A 22,907-nucleotide genomic window follows, 5' to 3' on the forward strand; every position below is an offset into this window, starting at 1 on the left:
TCTTTTTCTAGTTTTGGTAGATGAACCCATATATTTAGTAACCAAAAGGCGTTTTGAAATACAGACACATCCTTTAAAATGCAAATAATGGCACCCATAAGAACATAGGCTACTGGCATTGCATAGCAATATCAAACAAAACTTAATGTTTTTCCTACTGAGTATGTTCCTATCAAAAATGTCAGAGATCATCTACTTGAACAAATATGGAGGAAAATACAAATTATATGATTCCAATCTTGTTTGCAACGTCCAAGGCATCATAGTCAGGTGTCAAACGAACATATGCCTTCTTGGTGCCATCAGGCCTGCAAATAGGAAATTAAACATATATTCACAGGAAACTTTCAGTTAACCCTAATCAAAGTTAATCACAAGCTAAACATCAGCAAGCAGGATTATAAAAACTGCAAGGATGGCACTACACTGTTCAATTTAAGGCTGCCTGTGAGTTTCAAGTAATTAGTTTGCCAAAAATCAGTGCCACAAGAAAACGATATCTAACAGAGTAACAATATGCAATTCTTTCAACCTCGTGATAAATGAAGAATATAAGTTCTTTCTGTAGAAGATATGTCTTAGTCTCACACTTTTAACCTTACAAGTGGAGAGAGAATCGAAACATAATATTAAGGAAACACAGATAGATTTGAAGTGAAGAGCAACAATTTGAATGGCAGAAAATATTCACCTGATCAAGGTATTCACTTTCTTGGCCTGAATGTCATACATCTTCTTGACAGCAGCCTTAATCTTCTTCTTGTCAGAACGGATGTCAACAATAAAAACCAAAGTGTTGTTGTCCTCAATCTTCTTCATTGCAGACTCAGTGGTCAAGGGATATTTAAGTATCTGGTAATGATCCAACTTATTTCTTGGTGTTGCACTAATACGAGGGTACTTAGGGTTTCTGTCCTTCTTCAATGTCTTTGGCCTATGGAAAGTGACCTTGGTCCTGATCTTCTTGGCCTTCTTCTTCAAGGTACTTGAGCCAGATTTCACAGCTTTAGCAGCTTTCAAGGCCTGTGCCTTGGGATCAGCCTTCTTTACATCTGCCAGATAAATGATGTTATGATGTCAGGTATCCTTCTAGGATTTTAAAGATGTTATACAATTTTATCACAGCTAAACATATTTTGTAACACATCCTTTAGTGCAACTGGTCGGAACTGAAGAACAAAATTGAAAACTGGAAAGAGAGATTGCATGAATATATATATAGCTAATAAATATAGCAGGATTATACAATGCATTGTACAATCAAGAGGAATTTTTCCCATCACTTACTAACTGATAAATATCGGTACTCAAATTAATGTCAGCCTAAAAAAATACAACCAAGAATTTGCTCCAATAACATGACATTAAAAAAGTTAGATTAACACAATCACTGAATGCTCTTACAGAGCCAAGAGCTATACATAGTTAACCAACTCTCAATCAAGGAAAAGGGACTAAACCCTAGGAATAGAAACTAGCATGGCAATCTTATACTTTGTATGGTACGGAGTAGAACAATTTAAAATTTTCTAAACCAAATCACGCACTCAAACAGTCGAACAAAATGATGTAATGCATCAACAACCAACATAGCTTATTATTAAGCAACAGTAAACAGCATTAAACCCGAGAGTTGCATAGCAAAGTTTGCAATTAAAACCATTTTATCCTTCTATCACACTCAATCTTTCAATCCCAAAGGTTGAGAGAACCTTAATGTAAACATTCATTCTCATTTCTCAACATTCAATTCGTTCATTCGCCATATCACATTACCAAAAATATGAGCAACAAATGATTAAGTGAAAGAAAATTTTAAAAAATCTACAGAAAAACTAAAATCAAATGAATTCACAAAAGGCCACGAATTGCTAAATCCAAAGTTTAGTTGATCAAAGAAACAGCATGCATTCTAATAATCACTAAAAACACTAACATTAGCACATTGTTATATCAACAACATTAAGCTTGTAAAAGCGGAATTACAAGATTAATACATTAACCAAATTCAACTTGAATTCAAACTAGATTCATATTGTTAATTATCCATAAATTAACAATCAACAAAAATAATCCAAAAATTCATGTATTCCTACATGATTAACAATTAAGGCCAAATATTATAACCAAAAAATAAAATGAAAATGGAAAATTAGAAATTGAAAATTGAAAAATGATACCTTTAACAGGGGGCGCCATTGGTGCTGGAATTGAAACCCTAAATCAACGAATCAAGAAAATCAATGCAATAATTTAGTAAAATTGTGAAAAGATGAATCTAAAATGTAGCAGAATATAGGAGAGAGAAAGAGAGGGAGAACCTGAAGAGAGAGATGAATAAGGCAAGGCAAAGTAGGGTTTATGGAAGTGAGCTGGGTTCTTTATTTCACTCTTGCAAGTCTTACGGGCTCATCTCGTTTGCACTTCTCAGACTGTCGCGGGCGGGCTACTCGATTGTCGCTAAATTATTTGGTGTTAGCCACTAAGCTATTACGGAGTACCATACTACATGATTAAATATTAATAAAGATTTTACTCATAGAAAAATACGATAACACGGCGCATCGTCCAGGCCTAAAACTAGTTCCCGTTATTAAAAATGGAGTGAAAAGAAAACATATACGAGTACTCCATAAGTGAGAGGAAATAAATCATTTTAATCCTTACCTTTTTCATATGTTTTGTTTAACCATAATCAATTGCACTGTTAAATCTAACTACTCTCTTAATATTTGAGGAGGATTAGGGTTTAAAAAAAAACAGTGTGTCTTGTGTGCGGCTGGTCACACCATGTGACCACTTGTAAAAGAACAAAGTAACCCAATAACAGTGACCCGGTAACCCTTGTAATACTCACCAAGTAACCCTTAAGTAACCCATATATCACTAACGAAGTAACCCCTGAAAATCTGAATGAGTAGCCCCTAATACACTAATGAAGTAACCCTCGTTTTGGATGGCCACATCGTGTGGCCAGCCACATATAAGACTTTGTGAAAAAAAATGATGTCTAAATAGTAAAGTTAGTGATAACTTTTTTTTTTTTTTTTTTTGAGAAAGTTAGTGCTTACTTATTAGAGAAGAAAGTAATCCATTCATTGTATGGTAGATGATCACTTGTCAATCGTGGAGCTTGGACAATCTGCAATGACAAAAATCATCCTTTGAATAAGTTCATCATAATTTTCTTTTAACATCCTTTTAGAAATATTGAAACAAAATATGTGTTTGAGGATATAGTTGCATCATCTAATACATAGACATGCGACTTTTTGCAAATTATAATACAAATACATTCAACTAGCACTAGCTATTCCCGTGGAATGTTGTTTAGGACATCGTCCAACTTATAATAGAGAAAATTCAAGTTTATCATATTCTAAGTTTCAAGTTTGCACCAAAAAAAAAAAAATTCTAAGTTTCAAGTTAGCACGCATGTATTGGGTTGATGTATACATATTGGATTTTTGAGGTACTCATTTAAAGAATATGTATTAGTTTAATCAACAGGTTATAATGACGTGTTATCTTTTAATAATTTATATCCACAATATGTAAATAAAGTGATGTGAGTTACCAAGTACTTTTATCCCCATGGTTGTTATGTAGCACCACGCGCCATTAAAATTTGACATACTTGTCCAAATTATTTAATTAAATTAAATTTGTTGTAAATTTTCACTAACACAATATTGAAACAAATGTATCATCAGATTTATATGAACTAGTGGTTTCTATTTTATTCAATTTACACAAAAGTGGTTACTCATTTTTCATTTAATTTGCATGAAATAGTACTTAGGGTGTGTTCTATTCACCTGATTTTCACTGATCTGAACTTACCTATACTTATCTGAACTTATTAAACCTTATTAAAACTTATTTTAGTTGTAATTTATACTTGGGTAGCCCTTATTAGAACTTATTAAACCTAAACCGAACTTATCTGAACTTAACTGAACTTATCTGAACTTATTACACCTGTAATAAGTGAAAATAAGGTGAACAGAACACACCTTTAAAGTTTCATACTTTCATTCAACACATGAGAAGATTGAGAGCAAAACCCCGTATCAATTGACTTTTCTTTTTATTATCTTTAAGTGATTTTGAAAAGATTAAGACTCTATTCATTTTACGAGTACCTTTTGTGTTTTATGGGAAACCATGTTCAATTCACCTAATTATTGATGAATCGGAACCTGTATGAACTATGAATAATCCTCCTAAAGAAGGGAAGAATATCCAAATATCTTATTAGGTGTCCATTTTTTTATAAAAAAAAATATCGCAAATCTCAAACATATAAAAAGGCAATAATAATAAAGTAAAAAAATAAAATTAGTGAAAAAGACCCCTCTTCTCCCTCACAAACCCAAAATCTTGAAACTCATGATCCCATCATAATCAATAATCAACCCCATTTCTCTCCTTAAACCCACCAACTCCACCATGTCCGACGGCGGCGGCGGCGGTGATTTCCTACTCCGCCTCGTCCAAAACCGTCAACAACAGCAACAACATCTACAACAACACCAACAACACCAGCAACAACAACAACAACAACAACAACAACAACAACCATCTTTTCTTCCTCATAATCTCTTCTCTCCTTCACCTCCTTCTCACACTCTCTCTCTTGATCCCGCCGTCGCCGCCGTCGGACCTTCCGTCGGACCCCACCACAACCACAATCACAATCAGCACGATTACTCTCACTCTCGCTCTCCTTTCTCTCTCTCTCCTCAAACCCAAAACCCCAATTTCTATTATCAAGGGTTTCCACGACCTAATTCTCCTAACCCCTCGATTTTCTCGGCTCCTCATCAGCATTTTGATCTTCTCCGTCGTCAGCAACACCAGCAGCAGACTGGGTTGGAGCAATCTGGAACTGGGTACTTTGGAAATTACCCTAATTGTGGGAATTCTGTTGAGAATGAGAGTTTGAGATTGAAGAAATTGGAGTTGGAATTGAAATTGTTGAAGGAACGTGAACTGGGTTTGGGTTTAGGGGTTAGGAGGGTTAATGGGTTTGATCCCAATCAAAGGATTGATGGTAATGTCAATTGGGGTTATGGTTCGCCTGAGCAGAGACGGTCTGGCCCTCCGCCGGGGTTTTCGAGCACGCCCGCTAACCAAAGGCGGGATTTTGATGGTTTGAAGAATAATGTGAATGGGGAGATTGGTAGTTCTTTTGGTGAATTGAATAGGGGTAATAATCATAGGGATTTTGGTTCTAATAGTGGGAATTATGAGAATGAAAGGCGGTTTTCGAGTAGAGATAGTGGAAGTAGGGTTAGTGGACAGCTTGATCATCCTGGTTTGCCTGCTGGGAGTAGTCTGAAGTCTGTATCGGTTTCCGATATCGATCAGTCTTTGCTAAATGATCATGGTGGTGTGGCTGATAATGGTGTTAGTCATGACGAAATCGATGATTTGAGTGAACAGCTGGTTGATTCAGTTCTAGAAGAGGATCAGTCTGCTGAGAATAATGATACTAGTGCTAAGAAGAAACAACCTCGTGATAAGGTATAATCTAGGTGCTCCTATTTCTTCTTATCAGTTGCATTTTAAAGCAATTTAATCATTGCATTTAGGCTAGTTGTGCAACATGATCTATGCTTTCTTTGTGAGTTTTTATTATGTTTCTGTTGGTAGTGAATGTATAATAACAGATATTGATAAATGTTGATTTGTAGATGTGAACAAAACCTCCTAGATTTTTTACTTTCCAAGTAAATCAGAGAAAAATATCGTTTTGAATTGAGCATTGTGATTGAACCATGACTATCTTGTCATAAGTTAGAAAGGTTCTTTTTTGGAACAGAAACAGGTCTGGAGTTAAGGAGGAAAGGGGTAGAACAAAGCTAGATTGTGTTTGATTGGGATTAGTTCTGGATTCTTATTTATGAAACTAATTTTGGGGACTCAAAGTCATAATAACCTTAAGTTCTACTTTGTAGTTTTAATTTACTCCATACTAGGAAATTATGAGAACTTGTTGATATTGTTTATGGTATAAATTATTGTTTTTCTTGTCACGTATCTTACCGTTGCTTCTTTGAACAATAGTCACATTTAATCTTAGATTGTCCCAAAATAATAGTCCTCTTTCTGTGATGTATTAAGTATAGTTTATCTAAGCTCACAACTTTCCATATTACCGTTAATGATTTTTTCAGGAAAGAATTACATTGTGGTATGGTAAAGAACTAAATATGTATATTCTTATAGAAAGTAGTATAATCATGGTATTTCAACCTAATTTCTTGATAGTGATTTTTAATCTATTGTGCCTTTTATTTAGGGATACGGCGTATGATTTAAATATGTATTTGAACAAGGGTGAATTTGGAAACCACCTTTTGCTTGTCATGGGAGTAAGGCTGCCTACATCTGGCCTTCCCTACCTGCTACTTGGCTTGGTGTGATACTCTTTAGGGGTATTGGCTAAAGTTGATGATTGATGTACTCTGCATTTTTAATAAAGGCCTTTTTCAATTTATATTTTAGTTTAAGGAAATGGTTAATATGGATTTGCATGAGAATGAGGTATTTGATCGTAAGGGATGGAGGAGGAAGATTTTTGTGGATGACTTTACGGAATAATCACTTTTGGTTCATGTAACCGACCCCACTTATGGGATTAAGGCTTTGATTGATTGATTTAAGGGAACGGTAAATGATGGGAAAGGGGTAGACCATTGCATATGGCCATAACTATCAATCCTACTGGGGAGCAGATTCAGTGCAGTACTTTGCATATTGACATTGCTAGTATATGCATTTGTAGAATTTTTAATGATCAAGCTCTACCATTGGGGTGTTTTGGCACAAAGTTCTTTCTTGTCACATGTTATTAATAAAAACACAAAATAGAGGATCTGTATGCCTTTTTCAATTGTCTTTTTTTTTTATTATTATTTTTTTTTTAAATTTTATTTTTTCCCATTATTTTTATTTATTTTGAGGACATCTGGGTAATATACTTGCATGTTCTTCAGATTAATTTTACTCTGTTTAAAATAGCTACTTAAGTTTCCACACATACTGCTTTTTCCCATTGACTGCTGATTTTTTGCACTCAAACTGTCGTGCTTGCAATTAGGACTTCAGATCAGATGCTAGAGGGAAATGGATCCTTTCGCAAAGGATAAGGAACTCCAGAAGGCTGACTGAATGTCGGAGAGATATAGATCGGTTGGATGCCCCTTTTCTTACAATTTACGAGTCTCTAATACCAGCAGAGGAGGAGAAGGCCAAGCAAAAGCAGTTTTTGACATTATTGGAGAAACTTGTGTGCAAGGAATGGCCTAATGCTAAGGTTTATGTTTATGGATCTTGTGCCAACTCTTTTGGAGTCTCAAAAAGTGACATTGATGTCTGCCTTGCCATTGATGATCTATACATCAATAAGGTTGATATGTTGTTGAAATTGGCTGAGATTTTAAAGTCTGATAATCTCCAAGATGTGCAGGTAAGTGTTATCAAAGTTAGCAATTAATTTTTTTTGCATTGTATTTGTACTACTAGTATTCAAAGTTTTTAATCAGACAAGGTCTATATTAGGTGATGTTTGTTCTCATAAACTGTGGAGTCTTCTTTTTAGTTTGGATGTATCCACCTGATTTACTTTCTTTCTATTTTGATCACGGAATGAAAGCTTATTCGATTTTGTATTAGTAGAAAAAAATTTCCTAAGCTATTGATCATAACAATATTAATATTACCAAATGAGCAGATCAACATTTTCTAGCTCCTATGATTTGAATACTCATTTTTCTTTGAGCCCCACTGTTGTCTGCTACATTGGAATGGGTCCTTTATCAATTGTTAAGTCTGAATTCTGCATTGGGGTCCATACTGAAATATGAGCTTGTGTCAACCCTCTCACGCTCTTTGTCATTACTGTTTAAAATTCACCTTTTACCACTACATCTATTGAACACATAAACTAAATATAGTGAAGGACTTCAAAAGACAGTTTTGTCCGTTTCAAACGTACTTTGGTGGTACTACTTAGATAAAATTTGAAAAGCGCTAAAAATTGAATTTGACAAGCATGAGCAACTGCTTTACTTGTTTCTGGTTTGTAATACCAACATAGTGTCACCCCATGAACTTAAGGCAGGTTAAAGCACTTATATGGCTAACTAAGTTCGAAAAGCTGGTTAATCACTTAATCTTCATCAAGGCTATGCATATCTCTTTTTCTCCTTTGGGTCAATCTGGAAACATTGGCATGTGATTCTTATTTGAAGTCGATTTTGGCATGATACTCTCATTTCAAATGCATGCTTTGTTTAAGCAGTTTTTGTGTTTCAATTTGCTTTCATTTCTGTTTACAGGCATTGACTCGTGCACGGGTTCCCATAGTAAAGCTTATGGATCCAGTGACAGGAATCTCATGTGACATATGCATAAACAATGTTTTAGCTGTTGTAAATACAAAGCTGCTTCGAGATTATGGAGAAATTGATGCAAGACTAAGGCAGTTGGCATTTCTTGTGAAACACTGGGCGAAGTCCAGAGGAGTTAATGAAACTTATCAGGGAACACTATCTAGTTATGCGTGAGTTTTTTTCAATGAATGATTATTTTGTGATGTGATTGGTTATATCTACATCTGTATTTTTCATACAGATGTATGAAAAATAGGCCATTAGAGTATTAGACTAATAAAGTGAATCACTTTTTAAGTTTTAAGTTTCAAAAACTCTTATGTGACTTGATTGCCATATAACTTAGCATTCCATTTCAGATGTTGATGAATTAGTCATGATTTTATGGTGGTCCTCTAAAATTAAACTTTCTTCCCATAGAATGAGCTTTTTTGATTTGTTATGCAGGTATGTGCTGATGTGCATCCATTTTTTACAGCAGCGTAATCCTCCCATCCTTCCTTGTTTGCAGGTAAAAGTTTAAATGCTTCTTTTGGAGCATCTGGTATGTACTATTTTACAGGGGCATTTTTAAGCTTGCTTCCTAAGTTTTTTTTTTTGGTGGTTATAATTTATTATGGATGGATTAATCATAAGGATGCTCTGCAAAGGTTTTTTGTTTGGATATGCTTGAAGGATGACCTGATAACTTGGAGTAAATACACTTTTGAAAGGTCTTTAGCAGAATTTGGAAGCCTTTGCTGATTTTGCATTTTGGTTTCTACTTTTATTTGAAAGGCCTTGCTGTCTTTATACTAGTTTATCCTCTTTAAAAGCTCTCTTCATATCCTGGATAGATAGACTAAAAGCATACATTCACCATATGGAGTGAGAGTGTGGGACTGGGTGCTGTATGGATGTAGGATTTATGGTGAAGCTAGAATGAATTACTTTCTTCAATTTTGTTTGTTTCAAAATTATTTTACCCCTTAATCTGTTGGAAAATAGATACACACAGGGGCACTCACAGACTCTCGCTGGTTCACCCACGTCTAGGGACTTTGTGCTCTTGCTCAAAAGTATAAGATTCCAAGAGTAATATTCTGTGATTCATTAAAACAACTAAATGTGCTTCTATCGACCCCAGATAATTTGCACTTGCATTGAGTGCCTCAACAACAATAATAGTAAGATCCATTGTGTATTCTGTTGAAACTCAAAACTCTATTCTTTAATAAATCATCTAGTGACATTGGAAGAGAGTAGCCCAGTTTTACATTCCTCTGGTGTGCGATGTTTCCTTCACTTTAACCGTCTTTCTGTTTTTATTATGTAACTTCTGAGGATCTGTCGGAAAAGATAATTAACAAAAAGGTTTTTGATGATGCTTTTTTACCAAGTTCTTGATTTTTATCAATTGCAAAGCATGCGTCACCTTCTTTCTTCTTAGCATTATTTTTGAAGGATTTTTTCTTGCCCTTTTTGATTAGTTTAATTAAGTCTTTTTTAGCTGAATATTCTGGTAACCTGACCCTTTGATTTCTTGCAGAGAATGAAACCTACATATGCTGTGACGGTTGATAATGTCAATTGCGCTTTCTTTGATCAAGTTGAAAAACTTCGTGATTTTGGAGCCCGAAATGATGAAAATATTTCCAAGTTACTGTGGGGGTTCTTTAATTATTGGGCATATTGTCATGATTATGCAAATAATGTCATATCAGTTCGTGCTGGTTGTATCCTCAGGTGAGATAAATATTCAACTATTATCAGGGTCATTTTTAAATACTGACCTTTCTGTCAAAACTTGTGTTGTAATCCATACCATGGTTGCTGCTTCCCATCTGTCTTTATTGTACTATCGTGGGACTTCATGTCTTCCTTGTTTACTTTCTTCAGTAAATAATATGTCAAGTTAACCTGTCTGTTTGGGTTGGTTTGAATTCAAGTAGCTCTTCACTCTTTTTTTATCTTTTCTTTACTTTATAAGTACTCTTGGGTTAAGAGGCTGAAGTTAAGCATTACTAATTCTTTGGTTTTGGTAGGAAGCAAGAGAAAGATTGGACAAGAAGGGTGGGTAATGATCGTCACCTTATATGCATAGAAGATCCGTTTGAGACATCCCATGATCTAGGACGAGTGGTAGACAAACGCAGCATTAGAGTCCTACGGGAGGAATTTGAACGAGCTGCGGAGATCATGCAGTATGATCCTAATCCTTGTGTAGCGCTTTTTGAGCCTTACATATCTAGATAAATACTATCTCTCTGTTTATTCTGCAAGTGTTGTTGCTTGTAAGTACCAAGTAGGGTTGCTCTCCAGCTTGTATAGCGGCGTTGCTTTTGGTTTTGGCTAATGATATTGTTAAGTAATTAAGGGCAAATCATAGGCCCCCTCCTAAAGGTGTAGTCATATGCTGTAAAGAAACCGTAGTTTCTTCACAATCTAATCTGAAGCTAGCTAGCTGTTCTGCTTCCTTTGAATTGATTTGCTGTTGCAGCTGCTGCCTGTCATTTGTTCTTGTTTTGTTACATAATATGAAGTTGCAAGGTATTTGATCTACAAGTTTCTATTTTATACTGTACGTCTGTCAACTATCTACCGATATTGCTACTAGCCTACTATAGGCCTGTACAAAACTATCCGAAAATCCGATAATCCGATCCGCAACCGATTCGAATTTTTGGATATTTGATCCGAGTTTGCATTTCGGATCGGATATCCGATCCGAAAGAGCGGATATCGGATGCGGATTTGGATATTAATTTTCATAATTTCGGATATCCGATATCCGTAATATAAAGCCTAAAATAGTGAAATATATATAAAATTTTTAAATTGTTCATATAAAACTAACCCTGTATTATTAACTTATTGTAATATTCTTAATATATTTGATGATAATATTAATTGCAAAAGGACTACTATTTTTGTTAAAATATTTTGTACAACTTAGCGATAAAAAAACGGTAAAATTAGTGAAATTTAGAAAGTAATCATAATAATTTTACTTAATATTGGATAATGGATATCCGAAGCATCCGATTCAAAAATTTTGGATATCTGAATATCAGATATCCGAATTTTTCAAATCGGATTTGGATATCAATTTTTGATATCCGAGTCTTTGGATATCAATTTTTGATATCCGAGTCTTCGGATATCCGATCCAAAATCACATTTCATCCGATCCGTGAATAGGCCTAGCCTACTACATAGTGTATACGGACTACTCTTAGAACCGGTTGCTCCTGTTTTTCTCTGTATATTACTGAGTAGTTTTTTCCGTAATGTTAATTGTTAATCTGATATTAAATGTGATTTCTATGGTAACTGGCCCTTTAAATTTCAGTTCTATGAACATATTTCCTTTTAGTTTGATTGGGGTTATTTTTGGAGGGAAGGTTAATATATTTGGTTGGTTAAAGTATCTATTTATGGAGTATGGCAGAAAATATTTTAGCTTCGATTAGATTATGTAAAGCAACTATTATGATGAAACTCTCAAGTGTTTGTTTGGTTGACCGCATATAATTAGAGAAGTGATTCAGGGAGAGGAACTCTTAGGTAATGTGTAAAGTAGCTCTGAAAACCCTTTATGTTGATGAAAATGAACCTGTATAAGACAATATTACATTAATAAGTTAAATAAAGTTCTCATGTAAACCCTTTCTTTTTTAGTTATAAAAAACAATTATTAAAGGATTGTTTGACAATTTTTTTTTAAGTTTTCTGATTTTTTGAAAACAAAAGGCTTAAAATAGAAAACAAGAAAAAGTTTGTTCATTTTTTAGTTGTCACTTTATAAAATTATGTTTGATTTATCGTCATTCATTAAATGAAATATATCATATGATTTTAATAAACAAAAAATAAAAAAAACAAAATCCACAAAAAAAAACCAAATGAACCCTTAGAATTGACTTTCTATTTTATGAAAAGATTAATCACTTTGTTTAATGTCCCAAAAAGTAAAAAGACTAGTCAAGACAAGCAATACAAAAGTAACCGAAGTATAATTATACTGTAATTTGAAAATTGGACATAAAATCTGACGAATGATACTTGACTAGATGCACCAAATTTTCAAAGGAATCAAACTGACAATGATATGATATACCCTGGTAGTTGTAGTTCATTGATTATCATCAATTCATCTACTCTGTATTTAGAGCATCCACAATGGCTAGTTATTCATGCTACATCCGTTACACATTATTTGCAACGATTTAACATAAAGTATAGAGAGAAAATGTCTAATCGTTGTAAATAGTATGTAACGAAGGTAGTACATGTAGCTTTGGATTGTCACATCATAAATCTCCAAGTTATATGATTTAAGTAACAACCTCTATAATGGTAAGCTACATATTTTTATAATAAGTAAACCATAAAAAAAAATGATAAATAAATAAATAAACAAATATATAAAATATATCAAACAAATAAATATAATAGCATTAGATGAAGTGAAACTACATGTCTATTCAAAAAAAAAGAAAAAAAAAAGTGAAACTACATGTAATTTGGCTTAGCTACAATACAAGAGGTAGCTCCACACTGGCTAGCATGTAACTAGCAATTATTTAGAAATTGGCAGATTATTAGTAGGTCCTTATGCACAACCATTGTGAATGCTCTATGCTTTATGGTTATTCTTCATTTTCAAATTTAAACTTCCTAAACTCAACTAATGTTATTTAGAAGTATTCAATTTTTTCTTACAAACTCTTGAGATCTTTATTTTATACTCCATCCATATCTTAAGTGTATCACTTTGACTCTATCCATACCTTATTACTGTAACTTATAGATTTGTCACTTAAACTTTGTATTATTTAAATTATAAAAATTTAATATTATGAAAATATACATACTAATCAACAAAAGTATACATAATAATGTCTTACGGAGTACTAAACATATGGATAACAAAAATCAAGTAAAATTAGTACTCCGTATGTGGATAATGTTAAAGTCAAACTAATGCATTAATTATTTAATTTAAATAAGATGATAGGAGGAAAATAAATGTCTTAGGACCCCTAGAAAGTTGTTTGGTTGAAAATAAAAAGTTTTGCTTTTACAAAAAAATTCCAATTACCCTAGTGATTTATGTAATTACTCAAGTCTGTTTTTGAATAAGTGTCACTTTGTTTAGTACTCTTATCAAAACATAACTAGCCTGTATTATCTTTAATTATCAATCTACTTGGTATAAAAAATTATACGAGTATAAAGTTGCTAAGCTTTTTATTTTTTTAAAAAGCACTTTATATAAAGTTACTAAGAGTTACTCCATATATTTTCATACAGTCAAAATTAGCCTATTTTCATGTTGTAACTTTTAATACTCGGTATTCCAAACAATATGTTCTTTCAATTCCTAAGATGTTTCATAATCTCTATGTTAATTGTTACGAGTAAATATAAAGTATAATCAATCAAACAAGCAATAAATACGGGTAAAAAAATTGAAGACAGCATTTACTATTAGTTTACCTACCTACAAAAGACTCCTATAAGAAAATAAACTTACATTTCTTCAAATAAGTTACAAAATAAAATAAAAAAAAAAACATGGAAGGTTCATCAACAAAGAAGAAGGGAAGTGCACAAGGAGAAAACAATCCAGAAAATGAGAAGATTTTGAAGGTTAAAGTGGTCAAGGAAAATACGAAAGATGTTACTTACAAGATAAAGAGAGATTTTGCATTAGGAAGGTTAATGTTTGATTATTGTCAAACTTTAGGTGTTGATTATAAGGGGTTTAAGTTTACTTATCTTGGTAAGCAAATTTCTGAATTTGATACTCCTAATCTCCTTCAAATGGAAGATCAAGAAGATGTTATTGATTGTTGGGCTGATCAAATTGGTGGTCATCTACTACTTAATTAGTAACGTGCTTTACCCTAATTAACTAATTAATTCCTTTGTTATTGGGTGTTTTCTTCGTTATGTGTTCTTGTTTATTAGGCGTTGTAACCAATTTGGTGTTGTTGAATACTACCCTAAAATCACCCTTGTGTTTTCTGTTTTCGTTTGTGTTTTAGTTGTTGCTTTAAATTGATTGTACTAGTTTAATTGTGAATTATTTTTCTTATGAGTTTAGTAACGTTTTGCATGTTTTTCATTTGAGCATTATGTCCCAAATGCTAGATTCCATTTAACAAGGATAAATTATCTAATGGGATTATAGTCGATTCGTATTGTTATACATTTTCAATATATATCAACTTTTTATTCATGTCTCCATCTGTTTCATAATAATCACAACACTTGGATCGATATATATATATATATATATATATATATATATATATATATATATATATATATATATATATATATATTCTACCTCCGTCCCCAAATGATAGTCCCTTATGGGTAAAAATCACGGGAATTAAGAAACTTAAATAAAAGTAGTTAAATTACATTGAAAAGATAAATTTACATTGGGTATGTAAAATAGTAGAGAGAGAAAGTAATAAAAGTACATCGAAAAACAAAATTTACATGGGAAAGTTAAATTTGCACAAATATTGTTGTAATTGGAAGAAATTTTGATAAAAATTGATATTAATGGTATTTGAAAAAAGCAAATGGGACTATCAATTTGGGACTAAAAATAGGCCATAAGGGACTATCATTTGGGGACGGAGGGAGTATATATATATATATATATATTCAAATGCACAACTTTATATTATAGAAAAAATTAAATATTACATAGAATAGCATATTTGGATGATACTACAAAGTATTTCCTAATTTTAGCTATGATATACGTACAAGATATAAAGGTAAAAAAATACGAAGTATTATTTAACATAAGGTTCTATAAGATATTCTAAGGGCCTGTTCTCTTACGTTGAAATTCAGTTCAGTTCAGTTCAGTTCAGTTCAGTTCACCTGAGTTCAGTTCAGTTCAGTTCAGCTCAGCTCAATTCAGTTCAGTTCAGCTCCTAATTTCCTTCTCTTATAAAATATTCATTTCAGTTCAGTTCAGCTGAGTTCAGTTCAGTTCAGTTCAGTTCAGTTCAGCTGAGTTCAGTCAATGAGAACAGGCCCTAATTTCCATAAATTTCATTCTTTCCTCGATTTTCTTTTTATAGTAAAGAAATACGATGAGCCCAATCTTACGTTACACCAATTAATAAGTTCCATATAAAATTGTGACGAATGTTTTTGTCGCAACTTGCAACCTTTAGCATCATCTTTCCTAAGTTACCCCTACTAACAATTTAAAATTCCATATCCAAATAAAAAAAAAAAGAAGAAGAAATACCAAAGTCTAAAGGCCCAATCATCACAAATTCACAATTCAAAACCCTACTACTAGTTCCCTTAGCCTATCTATAAAATGGTAGCAAAGGCAAAACAACGAAACATTTCTACTAAAAATTTCAAATTTTCAAATATTAGATTTTTGCATACGAATCAATGGAAGGATCATCAAAGCCAAGGACAACAAGCCCTACACCGGGCGACGGCAGCGAAAGGAAGTCCGGAGGAAAAGGAAATGATGGTAAAACTGTCAAGATTACAGTACAAATGCAAAACACTAAAGATGTAACTTTTAATATTAAGCGTAACGCTCCATTAGGAAAGCTTATGCTTAATTATTGCCTTGAATTGGGTTTGAACTACAAGGCCTTTAAGTTCACTTATTTGGGTAAGCAAGTCAAAGATTGTGAAACCCCACTTGATCTTCAAATGGAAGGTGAGGATGTTATTGATTGTTGGTCTGATCAATCAGGTGGTCATGGTCGTGGTCATGGTCATGGTCACGCATTGTGATTACTTCAACTTGTTGGTGTTCCAATGTTATGGCTAGTTTATTTCTTAGTGTTAAATCTAATGAATTTACAACCGTTGTATTAGAAATTTTCTCGGGGTTAGGGATGTTGGGTATGTTTTTGAAGGAAATTGGTTAACGATGGTTTTGATTCTTATGAATTAGAAGGGATGATGTTGATGGTTGTAAATGTTATGTGTTTCTATAAATATTTTCCTAAATATTATTGGAGTATTATTGCTATGCAAAATGAATATTTGCTTTTTTAAGATCACCAACAATGTAGTGGTGGACTAATTGCTAATTTGCTAGGAATGAAAATTAAAAATATTGATAACCCATTCTATCTACAATCATAAAGTCATACTTTGTACTCCGTACTACAATTGTACTTCGTATGTATTAGTAGGTTAATATTTAACTTCGATAAAAATATTGCTACCGCCTACCGGTACAAATATTTTGCGAAAAAAAAAAATTATTCCTTTTTCAAGAATTTCATAGTAGAAATTTTTCTAGAGATGTTTAATCAAATGTGCAAATTGATTTTGAGATAAGTCGTAATGAGTTGAGTCAAAAGTGATAGAAAAATTGTAGGAAAGGAGCTAAATTTTGAAAATATTTATTCAATTAATGAATCGATAAACTAATTGAAATTATAAAGTTGTCTAAATTTATGAGTTAGAAAAGTTAACACAAATTGTAAAACTAGTAATCGCAAACATACCTCTAATTTAGATGATAACTCATTCAAGAATAAATCCCAAACTCAATCACATATATACATGTACTACTCCATCAACATTTACCAACACAATGAAAAATCTTTGTTATGTGCTACTCCGTACTCTATTACGGAGTAGCTACTTAGTTCTTTATGTACGCGATGTATGATGTATGTTTAACCGATCACGACGGGTGATCACCACAACGATTTTGAATGAACTCCATAACAGTAGATAAAACCCCATCAACCCCAGCATTAGTAGTATCAACAACCAACCTAGGAACCTCACCCACATCATACTCCGTACATCCATCATACCCTTCCAACAAACGCTCCATATCCCGCCACGTGGCAGGCTTATGCCCCACCCCTCCATCTTCCTCTCCCCGCCGTTCAACCCGCCGCCGCCACTCCCCTTCATCGGACGGCCGGCATTCCACGATCACAACACGGTGGGTCCCGCCGGCGATCCGGCGGACGGCGTCGAGGTGGTGGCGCCGGGAAAGCGGCGAGTCGATGACGACGGAGAGACCGAGGCGAATCTGAGTGGATGCCACGCGCCACATGGCGTCGTAGGAGAGGTCGTTGAGTGCTGATGACGTGGCGGTGGAGGAGAGAGAAAGTGTTGCGTCGCGGATGTCGTCTTTGTCTATGAGTGTGCACCGGAGTACGGCGGCGATTGCGGCGGCGATTGTGCTTTTTCCGGTGCCTGGATGCCCTTTCATTGCTATTATCACCGGAACTTTTGGTTTCTCGAATTTTTCCATAAGATCAGGTATGAAAATTTAGAAAAATTAATTAATTTGATTGTTGTTGATTTTGTGTGAATTTTTGTTGATTTTTATGTGATTTTTTTTTTTTTTTTTTTTGTAAAATTTTAGTGAATTGTTGTTATTTGTTGATCAATATGATGTGGAAGTGGATAGGATGAGAAGAAATAGTTGAATTTTGGTTAGTACAAGATTTATCTGATGATGGAGCAAGGAAAATGACTTGTACCTAAAAAGAAATGGGACAAGGGTATAAAATACCAAATGCAACCATCAAGGAGGCTACATTAATGTGAATTCTATTCTATACGCGGGTGTAAGTGCCCGTGACGTGAGTTTATGTTAAATTACACTCGGGTTAGTCGGGTGTAGGATGGACACCTAAGTAGGCTAAGTGAGGTTAGTCTTGATGAAACAGAGTTTGAACCATTGTAGTTTTTAGATAGTCTTTTAATGCAATTGGTGAAATTTTGCTGAATTTGAAGAATTAAACACTGTCCTGTTGTTTGGAAAGCATAACAGGACATAATATTTCAATTGTTACTTAATTGTAATGTCAACTTGGTGATCTTCTCCTAATATCCTAGAATGGTTTCTCTGAATACTCACTCTAATATCTTCACTAGTTAGTAAAAAAAAAAAAAAAAAGTATTATTGATCCAATAATCGAAGCTCAAGTTTATACATTGTAAGGTATACAAAATACAACAGTATATTCCATCAGGACTTCCTAGGATCTTAGGCCCTGCTTTAGCCTTATTTTGTCACGATTGCAAATAAGGTTCTAGAAATTTGAAGTATATAACTGTGAACTCGAGATCACAAGTTTACAATCGAAAGTAGCTAGTCATGGACTTGCCCTCCAACTCCTTTGAGAAGAACCTCCCAACTAAGTCTGAGAATTTGAGTTGTTGGTACAGTGCTGGCTTTTCAGGTGACACCAACTCAGGCAATGGTCCATATATGTTGTCATGAATACCTGGGCTGAAGAACACAGCAATTGATACTCGTGGTGTGCGGAAAGGATTAGCAAATACACGATGTTCTCCACTCTTGTATTCATCATTGGATATTATCTAAATGGCAATTTCAAGAATAAGTTTCATTTGGATGAAAATGTACTGAATTAATGATGTGACTGCTGTCTATGTGAATCAAACTCACGCACTTATGTCAAATATAAGTGTGTGCTAAATTGTATTTGACTTATATCAATGTCAATGTCATAGTTGAAATAAGGGGTTTAAGTAACATAGATTTTAGGCTTCACTGAACTTTTAGTACAAATTAGATGTAACTTCTCCTTTTCTAGTTTCAATTAGCAGTCTATCCGCAGAATTTTCATTTTTGTTTGGCAAATTGTGTCCTGCCTTGTTTCTGTGATTGGAGAAAGATGTAAACTACTTGTATTATTATAAAAGACAAGTACCTGTAATAAGTCTCCTATGTTAACAACAAGAGCTCCATGAATAGGTTTCAGATCAATCCACTTTCCATCATATTCAACTTGCAGCCCACCTACTTGATCCTGCAGCAACACTGTCAAAATACCAGGATCTGTATGCGAAGCAATCCCAACTGTCTTGTCAGGCTCTGGGCAATATGGATAATACTGGCCGACCATGGTTCTTCTTCCTAAATAGGATTTCCCTGTCAACTTATCAGCACTGAGTCCTAACCCTTCACATAGCAATCCCATGAGTCTTTCCCCAAGATTCTCAACTTCCTTGTCCCACTCTACCACCTCAGTTCTGCAGAAAACCAGCACTATTTTTTGCATGAAGTGTTTCTTGTTTCTTCTCCAGATATCACGTAAATTATAATAGATATGATGCTAAGAATTAAAGTTCAGTCCAATTTCATAAAGATTTAGGTTAGACCTTGTAGTTGTTTATACAGGAGGTATTACATATCTGAATGTTGTCAGAGTGAAACTCTGTATTACTCTTTATGTCATTACAGTAGTCAGTGCCCTATATTTAAATCAATTTGTTGAGGACACCAATAACGGGATAAAAAGTTTGTGGGTTTCAATTTTGATCATGATCTTGTGACTTTTAAAATTTAAATAGGATCACTTTTAAAATAGATATCAGATAGAACTATAGAAACATATAGGGATTTAGCTCAAAAGCAGAGGGAAGAAAAACAGAAGGCGATAAATGTACTCTTTTGCAAAGCTACAGGTTTGGCTCTGCTTAGCTAGAATAGGTTTGCTTGTTCATAAACAGAATGAATTTGGCCAGAGAGCTGATTCAGTGGATTGGTTTGGACGGTAGAGGATCCTAACCTACTTAAATTAGTGCTGATATTATACTTGAAGTATGATAGAACACATTAATGACTAACCTGCAAACTTCAGGGATTTCATTGGGATCAAAGGGGATGGGAGCTAGACGAACTGCAAGTGTATCCTGCCAGCTCGCAGCTTTAGAATGGAACAAATCATAGTTAGAGTAGAATCCCACTCCACTTCTTGCAGTGACCATATCTCGGCGATAAACTTGCATCTTTTCCTGTGGCTGCAGCTCATGGAAGGCCTTGACAGCATCAATTAGACGATCAAGGAGAGAGATTGGCATCCCATGGTTGATTACTTGAAAGAAACCGAACTTAGCTGAGCCATCTCGCAGCTGCTGCACCAGATCCTTGTGCTCACCAGAGAGGTCAATAACAGGTATGTTTAAATCATTACTTGGGTTGGGTTGTTGAGGTTCATGATTAAAGAGAGCCTCGGGTGGGAAGTGGAAAATACGTGGAATCTGTGCTATGCCTGAGTCAACTAAGCCCTTTACTCCGAGTTTGGTTTCTTCGAATTCTTGTAGCTCTTTACTACGGTCATATTCATCATCTTGTAGTATCCTGCTAGTTGTCATCTGTAATATGTTTTTGGGGGAATGAATGGTTTCACAAAGATGAGAGTTTTGTATTGTTTCCTCTCGGTTTGTGTTTAGTCGTCACAATTTGACATCTATTGGTTTTAAAGCCATTCTTGTGATTCAACCATATGATTTTATTAAAGAGATTTCTGTGGTTGATGTTGATGTTAAGTTTTAATATATGCCGTAAGGATAATGCGCACATGTTTTAAAGAGTTTTTTCAATACCATTTGAATATTCTTCATACTGTAATGTATACATCAGTACTTAGTCACTTGGATAAATATTAGATTAGGGGCTTAGGTGTAAAACACAATTTATTCTTATTGAAAATATAATTGAAATTTGAGGAATATTCTTTTTTTTTTTTTTTTTTTTTTTTGGGTTAATATAAAAGAAAGTAAAATATACCTTTTTAACTTCGTTCTTACCTAGTTAAATATCTAGTTTCATTAGTTTCATTTTTATTCAAGCCTTGTATCATACAACCAATAATACAAATTGAAGCTAATAATATTGAACAAAAGATCACATTATTACAGTCTGAAGTAGCTGGTCATGGACTTTCCCTCTAACTCCTTTGAAAAGAAATTTTTTACCAGATCTGAGAATGTGTGCTGCTGATATAGTGCTGGTCTTTCAGGTGATACTAACTCCGGCAAAGGTCCATATAGATTCTCATAAATGCCTGGGCTTAAGAAGTACGCGATTGATACTCGTGGCTTGAGGAAAGGATTAGCATATACTCGATGTTCTCCGCTCTTGTATTCATCATTTGAAATTATCTAAATGAAGCAAAATGCAAGGAGTAAGCTTTGTAAAGCCGAAAGCATTATGAGTATATATGATATACATCATGTAAGCCACTTCATTCAAGTCTATTGTCAGAAATTTCTGTTCTGTTAATTAAACTATGTTTTTGCGCTAGAGTTTGTTACTGGAATTGAAGAAAGATGTTTTGTAGACATTAGAAGGTCAGGTACCTGGAATAAGTCTCCGAGGTTGATAACAAGAGCACCACGTACTGGTTTCAGATTGATCCAATTGCCACCATATTTAACTTGCAATCCACCCACTTGATCCTGCAGCAACACTGTCAGAATCCCAGGATCTGTATGCGAAGCTATACCTACAGTCTTGTTTGGCTCTGGACAATATGGATAATATTGACCGGCCACGGCTCTCCTTCCTAAATAAGACGTCCCTGTCAATTTATCAGCTTTTAGTCCCAGCCCTTCAGATAGCAATCCCATGAGTTGGTCGGCGAGCTGCTTCACTTCCTTATCCCACTCCATCACCTCTGTTCTGCAGAAAATCAGCACAATTATTGATTGATATATATTTGCCCGATATTCACCACATAATTTAGAACCAACCTATATGATAAGAAGAGTATAGCATGTTTTAGGTAATAGCTTGTAGTGTATGCAGGAGTGGAGGAGCCATTGTCCAAATAAATATTTCCAGGGCGTTTTTTTTATTTTATTTTTTTATTATCAGTATATATACATGATGTTTATCTGGTGGCATATATGGTTGGTTATGGTGAAACATATAAATGACTAACCTGCAAACTTCAGGGATTTTAGAGGGATCGACAGGGATGGGAGCAAGACGAATTGCAAGTGTATCTCGCCAGCTTGCAGCTTTTGATTGGAACAAGTCATAGTTGGAGTAAAACCCCACTCCACTGCCTGCAGTGACTGTTTCGCGATGATAAACCTGCATCTTCTCCTCTGGCTGCAGCTCATGGAAGGCCTTAATAGCATCAAGCAGACGGTCCAGAAGGGAGACTGATATCCCATGGTTGATCACCTGAAAGAACCCGAACTTAGCTGAGGCATCACGCAGCTGCTTTACCACTTCCTCGTGCTTACCTGAGAGGTCAATGACAGGTATGATTTGTTCACCATCTGGGTTTGTTTGGGGCTGTTCATTATCAAAGAGGGTCTCAGGTGGGTGGTGAAAGATGCGTGGGACGTGAGTTATGCCGGAGTCAACCAGGCCCTTCACTCCGAGTTTGGTGTCTTCGAAATCTTGAAGGTCTTTACGGCGATCATAATCATTATTATTAGCTGTCATTTCTGATTTTCTGATAGATTATTTGTGATTATAGGTGGGTGGTTTACTGGTTTGGGTATGAGGCATGGAAAAGAAAGTTTAGAGTTATAAATATACATGGTTCTTATAATACTTAATAGACAATTGTTGTTTTTGTTGACGGAATCAATGTGGATGGTATCAATAAAGAGAAATATATTCAAAAAAATCAATACTATAGTGATAATGCGCACATTGTTCTAAAGTGTAGATTCAACGCAATTGAATGAATAAAAAAGAGTACTCAATCA

General features: G+C 34.4%; 4 protein-coding genes and 1 long non-coding RNA gene across 6 annotated transcripts; 2 read left to right on the plus strand and 3 right to left on the minus strand.

Moving 5' to 3' along the window:
* Positions 1-72: 72 nt before the first annotated feature.
* On the minus strand, positions 73-2,334 carry LOC145614378 (large ribosomal subunit protein uL23-like). Its single transcript, XM_081669429.1, has 3 exons — positions 2,181-2,334; positions 692-1,052; positions 73-308 (listed from the first exon to the last, which is right to left on the minus strand). Exons 1-3 carry the CDS (start codon positions 2,197-2,199, stop codon positions 224-226), a joined length of 465 nt encoding a protein of 154 aa, XP_081525555.1. The 5' UTR covers positions 2,200-2,334; the 3' UTR covers positions 73-223.
* A 2,118-nt stretch (positions 2,335-4,452) lies between these two features.
* LOC145615691 (UTP:RNA uridylyltransferase 1-like) lies at positions 4,453-10,946 on the plus strand. The gene is made up of 6 exons (XM_081670748.1): positions 4,453-5,529; positions 7,109-7,477; positions 8,349-8,572; positions 8,850-8,913; positions 9,931-10,127; positions 10,427-10,946. The coding sequence occupies exons 1-6, from the start codon at positions 4,453-4,455 to the stop codon at positions 10,635-10,637; spliced, it is 2,142 nt and encodes a 713-aa protein (XP_081526874.1). The 3' UTR covers positions 10,638-10,946.
* A 6,204-nt stretch (positions 10,947-17,150) lies between these two features.
* On the plus strand, positions 17,151-22,276 carry LOC145615624 (uncharacterized). 2 transcript variants are annotated; one of them, XR_014107305.1, is made up of 4 exons: positions 17,151-17,681; positions 20,039-20,353; positions 21,200-21,414; positions 22,137-22,276. It is a non-coding gene; the product is annotated as an uncharacterized LOC145615624 (long non-coding RNA). The 2 variants fall into 2 exon arrangements; XR_014107304.1 differs by having other exon boundaries at positions 20,205-20,353.
* LOC145615622 (1-aminocyclopropane-1-carboxylate oxidase homolog 4-like) lies at positions 18,307-20,662 on the minus strand. Its single transcript, XM_081670691.1, has 3 exons — positions 20,026-20,662; positions 19,106-19,427; positions 18,307-18,752 (listed from the first exon to the last, which is right to left on the minus strand). Exons 1-3 carry the CDS (start codon positions 20,550-20,552, stop codon positions 18,504-18,506), a joined length of 1,098 nt encoding a protein of 365 aa, XP_081526817.1. The 5' UTR covers positions 20,553-20,662; the 3' UTR covers positions 18,307-18,503.
* Positions 20,799-22,638, minus strand: LOC145615623 (1-aminocyclopropane-1-carboxylate oxidase homolog 3-like). Its single transcript, XM_081670692.1, has 3 exons — positions 22,124-22,638; positions 21,540-21,861; positions 20,799-21,341 (listed from the first exon to the last, which is right to left on the minus strand). Exons 1-3 carry the CDS (start codon positions 22,636-22,638, stop codon positions 21,093-21,095), a joined length of 1,086 nt encoding a protein of 361 aa, XP_081526818.1. The 3' UTR covers positions 20,799-21,092.
* Between the last annotated feature and the right edge of the window lie 269 nt (positions 22,639-22,907).

The sequence above is a fragment of the Chenopodium album genome, chromosome 25 (genome assembly GCF_948465745.1).
Source record: "Chenopodium album chromosome 25, dcCheAlbu1.1, whole genome shotgun sequence".
NCBI lineage: Eukaryota > Viridiplantae > Streptophyta > Magnoliopsida > Caryophyllales > Amaranthaceae > Chenopodium > Chenopodium album.